Source organism: Pimephales promelas, chromosome 12 (assembly GCF_988280905.1).
Source record: "Pimephales promelas chromosome 12, fPimPro1.hap1.1, whole genome shotgun sequence".
Classification (NCBI taxonomy): Eukaryota; Metazoa; Chordata; class Actinopteri; order Cypriniformes; family Leuciscidae; genus Pimephales; species Pimephales promelas.
This window is the reverse complement of record NC_142780.1, coordinates 10,098,733-10,111,370: the sequence shown is the minus strand read 5'-3', so window position 1 is coordinate 10,111,370 and position 12,638 is coordinate 10,098,733. Positions and strand designations below refer to the sequence as shown.

Sequence of the window (12,638 nt, the reverse complement as noted above, 5' to 3'; positions counted from 1 at the left end):
GCACTAATTCTGGAGGTACTGGCGCTCATTGTATATGCAACGTATTTTCCCCTTCGGGGCTTGCCGTAGTTAGGCATGTGTCATGCGCACGGTATGTACTAGAGTGTCGCGGGTTCTAGTGAGAGTTGGTGATCTGACAGGTGAAGCAATAAAGTGGAGAAGAGTTCCAAAGTTAAACGGCTACCGTTTATTGTTTTCTTACTTCCAAGTGTTAGGCGAACCCTGTTTAAACGCTCGGTCACAGTGGTATAAAAAATACTGCCTATGAGCATTTTTAGCACATGTTCAAATGAAATGATATGAGGCTTGAGTGTTCGCAAAAACATAAAAAAATCTTAATTAAAAGTGCCATTGAATGATAATTTGCACCTAGGAACGGGTCATAACTTCAAAATAAGTTTTACTATATTCATGCTTTAATAATGATATTTTTATTCAAGTATAGGTTCTAATTCTAGTTTATGTTTGATGCATTTTAACCGGCATGCGCATGAAGTTGAGTTGCCATGGAAACGGAGCGTCACCAGTGCAGACAGCAAAACTCCGACTCTCCCTGTTTTCACTGCTTTCAGGTGAGTTTAGTCTCTAAAATCACACAAATAATACACACGACTGTTCTTGACACTTCTCTTAATTGTAACTGACACGCTTCTGTTTATTACTTTATAGAAATGGGTTGTGTCTTCGAAAAAGTCCATTAGCATCACTACCGTTTTCAGAAGAGTTAATCACATTTTATGTGTTGATGAGAGGTTTTGATATTTTTGTAGCCTAAATATTTTGCTTGGAATTGAGCTAAAAACGTTACGTTTTATAACTGTTAATCGATGACGTCACTTACACGGCTGAAACTAGCTCAATGGTTAATAAATATTGATAAATAAATTCTGTGATTTCAGCAGCAACAAGATAACTTGGCTATGTGACAAATGGTTTGTTGTGTTCCTAGATCGCTGATGCCCTGCTCCGATAGCAGAGTTGAACTGACCATCATCTGAACCTGGCAACCGGACGGGCAAACACACACGCTATACCCTATGTGGCCCGGCTACACCGTCTGCCCAGCGAGAGACTGTTCTTGTCCCGTCTGCCCAGTGAGAGACTGTTCACGTCCCGTCTGCCCAGCAAGAGAGACTAGTATATATATATATATATATATATATATATATATATATACAGTATACTGGGAAATATCCTCTTGTTACAGGGTAAGTGTGACATTGCGGGCCGTAAATTAAAGTGGTGCTTGTTACCCTCTTGTTCCATGTAGTTACAGGGTAAGTACAATAAAAATTTACACACAATCTCATATCACTGATTTGGAAACCTTTAGGCCTATTTGAAAAAACAACTTAGGACAGTTGGTCTGAAGCAAAAGTCTACACTCTACAGTTTAAAAAGTTCAAAATATTGTTATTTTTCTTACAAACACCTATCATTTCCCTTCAGAAGACATTGATCCATCCATTGGGGTTGTATGGATTACTGCAGCAAAAGTCTGTAATAATCCATACAACCCCATCAGACCGCAGTGTTGTTTGATGCTCCACTTTTTTTCCAAAACTCACATGAGCTCGCATGATATGTATTCGCAGAGATGCATTTTTATTTTTATCAAAACCTTCATTTGTGTTAATCTGAAGAAGGAAAGATGTATACATCTTGGATGGCATGGGGGTACAAGATGAGTAAATGAGCACGTATTTCTGGGTGTACTGCATTTTCAAAAGGAACAAGCCAAGCAAGACAAAAAAGGGGGACAAAACATGCAACTTTATGTCAAGACTTTAAGCATTTGAAATGAATTGTTGATTGAAAAAGAAGTTTTAAAGGAAAAAAAAGTGTGGTAAATCTGTTTTGAATTAAGTTATTTTTCAAGGTTTCCGAGTCAGTGATATAAGATGTGTATGTATTTTTATTGTTATTGCAACAAGCACCACTACATGAGTATTTTTTCCCAATATTTAAGCAAAAGTTTAAGCACTTTTGTTAAAAATATTACTGTATAAATGCATATGTACCCTGTCATTTAAAAAAAAAAATACATGTAAGTACTTTATACGTACACTATTATTACAGAAAGTTACACTGAAAAATCGCTTTAATTACACAGTACATTCCAGGCTGTAATCATTACCAATGTTTTTTTATTGTTATTTAAATCAGTATAAATTAATGGAAATATGTATTTTTGAGATAAGAGTGAAACATGACTATATTTTCTTAAGATTCAATAGATAAAGACCCAACTACCACCAACAATTTGATTAAATTGTTAATACACTTGCATAACATTTCATAACAACCTCTGTTTAAACACTGTGATGAGTATATTGCCTGGATAAATTTATATTTTAAAAGCATACAAATGTATAAACTACACCTTTTTTTTCCCTTGAGTTCCTGCATGTGTTTGTTCAATCTTATTATCCTCCCAAAAAAAAAAAAAACAATTCTTAGGTCACCCAAATTTTGCCATGTTGGAATAATTAAGACCAGCATGATAGTTAACCCTTTGCAGTCAAGATTTCAAATCAAACAAGCCGACATCAAACTGTCAGGGTAAAGGTTTAACTGGTTTGGGAAATTACAGACCTTTTAAACATATAAAGGTTTAAAAACTTGCAATTAATAAAAAAGTGAAACACATTGTTTAATATTTTCCTTTCAAAACAGTAATTGATACAAACAAATCTTTAACAACACGGTAAATGATTCACTCTAATAAATTTTATTGACGCCTCTTTAACTTAACTTTAACGGTATATTGTGGGTAATGATACTATCTACACCAAGGTTGCTCTAAAAAAAAAACCCTTTCAATGAAGGAACTAGGCAATTGCATTTTTGCTTTTATAATTCATGAAAAGGATGCACTCTAGTGGCCACATTTGACCAAACAGAAAATTCCACAGGCTATTACAAAAAAATATGGTTTATAAAAGCTTTTATAAAATCTAACATGAGTTAGGTACAAAAAAAACAAAAACAATTTTATTAAATATACTATGCTTATTACAATACACAGTTGCATCTAACTTAAACACATTTGTCATAAAAATACCTTTTGCCTTGCTGTTGTTACAGCAGTTGCTAGAAAAAAACCTATTCCAAAATGTATTTAAAATACATTTATTTCATACTACAAATCCATATTTACTGGCATATTGCTTGAGACTTATATAAATATTATATTTAAACTTTATTTGGAGTTCTTCTTTATTGCACAATGCACATTTCTTAATATTAAGCCTAAAATGTGTTTAATATCACTATCCATAAGGATAGTATGATTTCTGCATAATATCAGATTTTAAATGCAAGATATAAATTCTGTCTTAGAAGAAAATAAACACAATCTATTTGATACAGTGGCTAAATAAACGGGAAATAAAGCTTCAACTTCTGATGTTTCCAAACAGCACAGCAGTAATGACTTTATGAACTTCTTTACTTGCAAGACATAGGGAGAAATTATAAGGGAGACATAGGGAGAATTATAACCATACAACCATATACTACAGTATCGCTTCAAACAGTGCATTGTAGTGTCCCGAGTAAAAATATATTCATTGCTAGGAGAGGAAGAATTGTCTAAACTCTTTAAATCATCTTAATCGACAACATGTATTTTAGACCCTATAGTGACTAAGCTACTGAAAGCGATGCTTGCAGAGGTCATAGGTCCTCTTTTTAATATCATTAATTCCTCTTAGTCACAAGGATTAAACCTAGTGACCTAGAGAAATTAAACTTCTTATTAAAAAAACTGCAACTTGATTCAAGAGAATTTGTCAATTACAGGCAAAAGGCAACAAGGCAGTATCCTCACAAATCCTTTCAGAGAGAAATGGTACCTGCAAGGATTTCCTATCAGACCGTACCATAGGACTTGCTCTTATTATAGTCACAAATAATTTGCTCTTATCGTCCGATCTCTCTATAGTGTTACTGGATCAATATTCTTTTGAATAGACTCGGAAATTATGTTGGTGTTATAGTGGAACTGCATTGGCATGGTTCACAAAATTAACAGAATGCATATTACAGAATAACTTATAGTCTGTAAAAAATTGGATGACTAGTAATTTACTCTTTCTTAATTTGGAAAAAAAAAGAGTTTCTTATTATTGGACAACAAATGCTCGTAATAACCTATAAAATCAAACACTTGATGGCTACTCTGTCATGTCTTCGTCGTCAGTTATGAACCTGAGTTCACTTGAGAATATACTGTATCTTCATTAATAAAAAACAATACAGGAACAAATGAGTAACCCACTATTAACATTCTAGTAACTATTAACTAACAAGAAACTCTGAATAACAATTTAGTTAGTACTCAGTCAAATGTGGTAATTCACAAATAGCTAATCAATAACTACCTAATATTGACTGAAGACATTGTAAGCTTTCAAGGTTTTTGTTAGGTTTTGGATAGTAATAAGGTCACGGGTGATGATCATGAAGGAGGTGGAACCTTTATTTACAGGTGAGGTTTCCCCTGGGGAATTCTTCCAGTGTGGGACCCGTAAAGACTCCGGTTCCGGTGTTGTGCCGAATTCTGACCCCTGCCAAATTATTACCCCACTAGGTTTAGGATTAGTTTTGGGGGAGGGGTTAGGATTAGGGGTGGAGTTAGGATTAGGTAATCAGGCATTGACTTCAACGAGGGGGGTAATAATTTGGCAGGGAGTCGAAATTCGAGCACAACACCGGTTACGCCGGGTAACGACACAAATTATCATTGAATAATTGAAAACAGGTGTGGGAAGAGAATGAGTGCATCAGCGTTTGGGACGCACAACAATTGAGAGTAATATAAAAAGGCTTTGCATTCTAAACAGGAGGCCCTACCGCCGGGGTGTCTTCCAGCCAGTGTGTGGCTCGGCAGTTGGATTGTTAGGCCAGTTTTGTGTTCCAGATGGACAGACCGGAAGCAAGGAAAAGGGGTAAGTTTGACGTACTGAGACCGAATTAGAAAATTGGAGAGGAGAATCATTGTTGAGGAGGGATGTGTTGCACATTGACTGGGTTCTGATTTGATGGATGCCCTTGGGAATGTTCTTCTTCAAGTCCGTTGCAATCTCAGATGTCGTTCTGCCAATATCTGGTGCAGATCACAGCTTAACCAACCACTTTTAAATCCTTTTAAATGATCATTTTAAACAAACTTTTATCCTTGTCTGTCTGTGTCGGCTCCTCACGTTGATGCCCAAGTCAGGGGTGTGGCCGGTCATCATAGTGCCCACCCCGACCTTTGACAATAACTCAAGTGTTACTACATCTTTCTAAAGGAACTGCTAATTATTTGGATCAGTATTCTGAAGTGAAGATCATGGGAACACCATAGTAATGACTAAAGTGTTACCAAATACACCAGAAGGAATTACTGTTAAAAATTTTACAAAAATCTTAAAAGCTTTCAATGACTTCAGTCAATAATAGGTAAATGGTAAATGGACTGCATTTTATATACACTGTAAAAAAAATATAGTTGGTTTAACTTAAAAAAATGAAGTAACCTGGTTGCCTTAAAATTTTAAGTTCATTGAAATGGACAAATTGAGTTAATACAATGAAGGAGTTTGATTTAACCATCAGAAACTCAAAATAGTATGTTATGTGAACTACATAAATTATTTAAGTTGATTTGACAAAAGAAAAAATGTGATTACAAATCATGAAAATATTTTTTTGCAGTGTAGCACTTTCACAGACCCAATGGCCACCAAAGCGCTTAACATTTTTGTCGCACATTCACTCACTCATTCATACACTGGCGGCGGTGTCAGCCATGCAAGGCGCCATCCCATCCAGCTGGGGTTAGGTGTCTTGCTCATGGACACCTTGACACTTGGTCAGGTGGAACCGGGAATTGAACCACAAGGTTTGTAGACAACCTACATGAACCACTGAGGTAGTAATGTTTTTCACTTTAGAATACTCATCCAAATAATTAGTAGTTTCTTTAGAAGGAACTACTAATAATTTGATTCATAACACTTGAAGTCATTACTAGTGGGTTACCATACCTTTTATTATAAATTATGCATTATTTATGTTAATTATGAACCTGTACATATAGTATATAACTCAGAGAGGTATGAAAAAAATGCTAGTTACTGATTAGCTAATAGTAAACTACAACATTCAACTGAGTGCTACTAATTGGTTAAGCAATTATTTTTATTGTTAGTTAATAGTTGTTACTGAGTGTTAATGCGTTACTCATTTGTTCCTGTGCAGTTATTCATTAATGAAGGAACAATATTCTAAAATGTTACCCACAAACCTAGATTAAACACACATAATACGCATTGGCACCAGATTGGCACGCCATCACCATTTTCACAGATTCACTTTTTAAAAGTTTACACAGAGATGATAACGGTATTGTTTTCAAGACTTTTCACAAAACCTACTTCAAAAGTTTGCGTCCTACTTCTCAGGCCACCAAAACACTGCTGTCGTGTAAATAACAGTCAGAAAGCATTAAGAGTTTTCTGTTGTCAATTGAAAATGGTGATGCGGCCGCTAAGTTAACTAATAATTTTTGCAATGGAAATGAATCAATCAAAAACTTAGACAATGCTAGACAATGACTTTCTTCGATTTTCTCAATCAGTATTATAAAAAGCACTATATAAAAAGGTGAGCTAACTTGACTTGACTGTTTAAAGTGTACCTAAAGTATACTTGAAATAGTTCTGCTTAAGCACAATCAAATATACTTAAGTATATCTTTAGTTGGTCCTCAGTAACTAAAGAACAAAATATTTTTTTTTCCAATTTAGAATACTTTTAAGTATACCCATTTAGTATACCAAAAGTACAATTGCAGGGTATTTATATTAAGTACATAAATATGTATTTGTAGTATAGTTAGCATAACATACATATATTTCAAATACATTTTACTATATTTATTTAGTATATTTTTATTTTTCTGATTATTTTTCACTAGGGTAATACAGGTGAAAAGGGATTTACAATTTGTTTTTGGGACTGACTCAAAATCTAGCACTGACTGGTGAAATATTGTACCACTCTGAGCACCAGTGAAATGTAACGATAACATCTTAAAACAAGTAAAATTTAAATACGATTGTATATCATTTTTGGCCAAATCACCAAATATTTAAAATATTTTACAGCTGTTAAAATGACTCTTTACTTTAATGCGAATAAAGACCATGGAAACATTGTGGTAAACCAGTGGTACCATTATCACCTTATGTAATGTCCATAATAGTACAGTTGACATTTGAATACATTCGTGTTATGAATGGGTCACATATGCTCCACTTTTTGTGAGTTATTTTCTCCATCTCCTGAAGCCCATGAACATACTGCAGCCATAACACAGAGTCACTATAAAGGCAAATATCTGCGGAGAGAGAAATAACAGAATTATTTACATACTGTAAGTGTTTAGTATTTGAATCACTTGAAAGCAAATGCAAGCAGGGCTCACATTACAATTTTGTTTCTGTTTTAGAACGTGGATGGTGAAAGTAGCATAGGATGGTTCTTATTGAACACTTTTCAAACTTAAACAGGCAGAGTAACAAATGTTATTTTGGCACAAAGTAGAGCTTAAATGACGAATGACAAAAGGCATTGGCGAAAGACATTGATGCCATTGACTGGCCCTGACGTTCCCCAGACCTAAATCCATCTGAGAACATCTAGGTTACCTCTGTAACCTCTGTTCCCCGAGAATAGGGAATGGGACATGCCTCCTTGCCATGCCTCGGGGCCTGCCTACCAAACAGTACCTTCAGACAATAAGGTGATTGTCATGTTTGCAAGGCAGCACTTTTATACTTCCAGGGAACAGGGAATGGGAGACTGCATTGAAACACATTGTGGAACGCCTCAGGCGTGACAGGTGTCTGAAACTGCTATTGAATCATGGCATTCCTATTGACCTGCAACAGCCCATGTCATCATTGTGTGACCTGGAAGTATAAAAGGGCAGCCTTGCAAACATTAAAAAAAAACGTATAGTCTGAGCGTACTGTATGGTTGGCAGGCCCCGAGGCATGGCAAAGAGCCATGTCCCATTCCCAGTGGCAGTTCTACTTTGAATTACACCCAGGGCAAGACCACCTTTGAGTGCAAACCCCCCCACCACCACCAAAAAAAAAAAAACAGCAACAACAACCCAATAATAAAATTACATACCACAGTTAATAGAATCCAGTTATTTTGCTAGATTAATCTAACTTTCAAGGGAGGAACCATTAGCACATTGGTTACTGCCTTGAATTATATGCATGGCACACTTTTAGTTATGAGTTGTTAAACTATACTTTGTCACAAGATACTTATGTAGGAACACATTACTTAGGCTATCGCTTAAGTAATTTAGAACAGCTCTCATATTAACAACTATCCAAACTGTTATAGACCTAAAATACTTGTAGCTTTTGTAGCCCTATGTCACTCTTAAAATGTCAGAGAAAAGGACAGAATCAGAGATTATTTTTGATATATACTTTATTGTCCCCGAAGGGAAATTTGTTGTGGACACTGTCCATTCCGTAGCTTTACAAGACAGCAAAAAAAGACAATTCACAGCAAAAAAGAAAACACAAACAGATATTGCACACTCTCTATATGGCCCTACATATTACATACTCCATGGAACACATAAAAATTACAGTTAACATATTGCACTCTCCCTTAGGCTTATTTACAAAAAATACGTAGTTGGCATACTACGCACCCTATAGTACTGTATTGCACAATCCATCTGGCCTGCAGAATATACAATTAACATATTGCGCATATTGTAGAATACACAATTAATATATTGCACCTCCTCTATGGCCTACAAATCATCCAAATGACCTATAACACCCAACTCAACAACCAACATATTGCACACACCCTCAAAACACTACATGTTCGAGTTAATAAGCTTAATGGACATAGGTACAAAAGAGTTTTTATAGGGATTTAACCTACATTTAGGAACTCTGAATCTTCTGCCAGAGGGTAAGAGCTGAAATTCTGGGTGGAGGATGTGGGTCGGGTCAGAAACTATTTTTTGTGCCTGTCTGATGACCGACTGCTCATAGATTTTCTGGGGGGGCAGATAGTTTTTGACCCCCATAATCTTCATAGCTATTTTTATTTGGCGAGCGATCTGTGATTTTGATTGTACTTTCAGGTTCCCATACCAGCTCGTAATACCATACTTAAAAATGCTCTCTAGTATTGCGTGATAAAACAACAACATACATTTTTGTTCTACTCCATACAATCTAAGTCTCCGTAAAAAATGCATCCTCTGCTGGAGTCTTGAGCAGATAGTGTTTACATGGTCCTTCCAGGTCAGTGCATTATCAATATGTACACCCAGGTACTTGTAAGAGCTAACCTGAGTAATGGGTACACTGTTAATTACTACAGGCCTGGTGTCACCTATAGCTTTTGGGTCAAACACCATCTCCTTAGTCTTAGTTACGTTTAGCTTACGATAGTTGTCATCGCACCACCGAACAAATTCCTCGATTTCTGTATAATACGTGGCTGGAGTTTTATCTTTATGCATGATACCCAGGATTGCTGTGTCATCGGAGAATTTAATAATATAATTGTCAGTATGGTGTCGGAGGCAATCATTTGTATATAATGTAAAAAGGGCCGGTGAACTGACACAGCCTTGCGGGACACCAGTGCTGATCGGCCTGGGCTCCGTAAGAGCATTATTTACTTTAACCTGTTGAGTGCGGTTTGTTAGAAATGAAAAGTACCACTTAACTCTTTCCCCGCCAAACACGGAATTTTCCGTGTTTAATGAAAAAACGCATCTGCGCCAAACACGGAATTTTCCGGGTATCCGTGTTTTAGGTGGTATACGGTAAGGAAGACCCGCGCGCATGTCCTGAATGATTGCGCAACTCTTTGATCAGAGAAACAGATCGCAATCGTCTCAAACAGTGGAGTAGTGAGAATGTATCAGACAGACAATGCAGAGGTATATGGCTGAAGTACTGGAGGTTAATGGACTCGGAGTCCGATCACTCTTTATTTGATAATTCTGAATCTGATCGGGACGAAGTAGTCAGTGAGAGAGATGCACATGTTCATGCTAGCCATGGACGTGCCGCAGATAGATCGTATAATATTATGACACTATAATATACGTGTGTGTGCAGGCATTTATGTGTGGCTGTCTAAATATGAAGGTGTAATTGTCAATTTATTTCTCTCTTTGTGCACATTTACCACATTGTAATATGTATTTGTGTGTGTGTGTGTGTGTGTGTGTGTGTGTGTGTGTGTGTCTAGGCCTGTTTATTGTAATTCCAATTATTCATTATTCACAGGTAGAACACAGAGAGGCAGAGCAGAGGCAGAAGTTTTATTGCAAAAGTTACATTTCCCTTACATCCTGGGAAATTTGATATATTTTACATTTATTTTATGTTTTTAATTTATTTTGGAAAGTTTTATATATGAAGGAAACAACATCTGAATGTATTCTGCTTTTAAATGCACTTGTTTGATAAAAATACCTTTTTCTCAGTTTTTTGTCCAAAATGTTGTGTTTTTGACAAAACCTACCTCTGTTCAAGAGGCAATAAAAAAAGAACAGATGAAGATAAAATAAAAACGTTTTTTTTGCCTAAAAGCAGAGGCTCAGATCTTTATTTTTATATATATCATCTTCATATATTCATGGAAGAAAATATTCAGCGGGGGCATTCAAATTTAGCGAAAATCGTCAAAAACCCTGGCGGTGGCTGGCAACTTTTTTTTAAAACGCTGGCGGGGAAAGAGTTAAGAATAAAATAATTAACATTCATGTGTTTCAATTTATAAATGAGCATGTGAGGCTGTATAGTGTTGTAGATGCGTAGAAAACAGAGGAGTCGTTGGTAACTTTATGACAAACTCACTTTAATGTCATCTTCCATGAAGTTCCTGAACATACTAACTAAACTCCGCCCCCTAACCTCGCGCTCTCCTTTACTGCTCCCGTACATCTAGGAATAGATGCGACACCCCAATATTCTACATCTTTCTTCTTTTTTTTTTTTTTCTTTTTTTTAACAAGTGAAAGGATTGAGAAAAAAAAAACTAGCAACATGTAACATATAACACATTCTCAGATCTATTTCAAACACTGTGTACTGAGAAATCAATCAGTGTGTAACAAAGTCTTTGAACCTTGAATTAGGCTTGGACACCCTTCCCGATCGAGTGACAACAAGCGAAGCTGGATTCTCTTGCCTGGAGCTGTCGCTGCTTTGTGGCGACGGCATATCACATCCATTTTCTGAAGTGTCATGTGACATTACAGTACATGGCCTTGCTTGGGGTTCTGGAGAGATCACGGGCATGGACGTGATGGTGGTCTCCGGACAGTATGATTCAGTCACCCGTAGAAGGTGACGGCGGTTTCTTACAAAAGTCTTCCCATGAGACTGGACCATATAACTGTTAGGTTGAATAGCATTTCCTGAAACTGTGGCCAGCTTGTCAAACCCACGCGTCGTTTCCATGCGTACCGTCTGCCCGGGCTCCAGCGGCGAAAGACGTCTGGCAGATTTATCATGGCTGATCTTCCCTTTTTTTCTGAGTGCAAACAAAGCAGCCTGGACATTAGTCTGAACTTTCGGTGTGAGCTGGGATGGTACCATGGGAATCAAGGACCTGGTGCGTCGGGACAGTAGACGTTGTGCCGGAGAAGGCATGCCGTCTCTGGGTGTGTTGCGCAAGTTGAGCAAAGCTGCATGGATGTCAGAACCGTCACGCGCACACTTTTCTAGAAGATGCTTTGCAGACCTGACAGCACGTTCCGCCAGACCATTTGACCTAGGGTAATTGGGACTGCTCGTGACATGCTGAAAGTCCCACTGGTGAGCAAAGCTCTTGAAATCCCTGCTTGAAAATGATGTTGCATTGTCAGTCATCAACTGGTAAGGGATCCCATGAACAGCGAATTGCCGTTTCAATAACCTGATCACAGCATTACTGGAAAGGTTCGGAAGGACCTCATACTCCCACCAACCAGAGTACGAATCCACTAAGACCAGGTAAGTCTTCCCTGACCACTCGAATATGTCAGCTGCCGTGATGGACCATGGACTGTCTGGTATCTGGTGAAGTTGCAGAGGTTCTCTCATCTGATGCTGCTTTAGAGCATTGCATGGGGCACATCTGGATACCTCCCTTTCAATATCACTGTATATTGTGGGCCAGAACATGGTTTCGCGTGCCCGTCGCTTAGTGGACTGAATGCCAGGATGACCTTGGTGGAGCTGTGTGAGGTAGTGTTTCTGGAGCGAGTGGGGGATTACATACCTCTGACCACGAAGAATCAAGCCATCATCCACAGTCAATTCATCTCTCATGGCATAGAACGGACGGATGTCATGTGGAACGTCCTTGTACGAGTCAGGCCAGCCAGTGAAAATCGTGTCTGCGAGTCGCTTGCAGACAGCATCAGTCTGTGTGTTTTGCCTGAGTTCCTCAATCCTTCTAGATGACAGCACCCCTTCTAGAGCTAGCACATCATAGTCCTCGATGGTTTCAGGGCTATCAGTGGTGTGGAGGTGTGCACGTGATAGTGCATCCGCAACATACAGTTCACGGCCTCGTTTATAAATCACATTCAG

The 12,638-nt window shown here is 37.6% G+C and overlaps 1 protein-coding gene across 2 annotated transcripts in view; it reads right to left on the bottom strand.

Annotated features, from left to right (window-relative positions):
- Window positions 1-2,203: 2,203 nt before the first annotated feature.
- Window positions 2,204-12,638, bottom strand: part of mal2 (mal, T cell differentiation protein 2) — a 68,949-nt gene continuing 58,514 nt past the window's right edge. For both annotated transcript variants that reach the window (XM_089117473.1, XM_089117472.1), the window contains exon 4: window positions 2,204-7,390. In XM_089117473.1, the coding sequence (XP_088973599.1) occupies window positions 7,319-7,390 (72 nt within the window). In that variant the 3' untranslated portion in view covers window positions 2,204-7,318. The remainder of the gene's footprint in view (window positions 7,391-12,638) is intronic.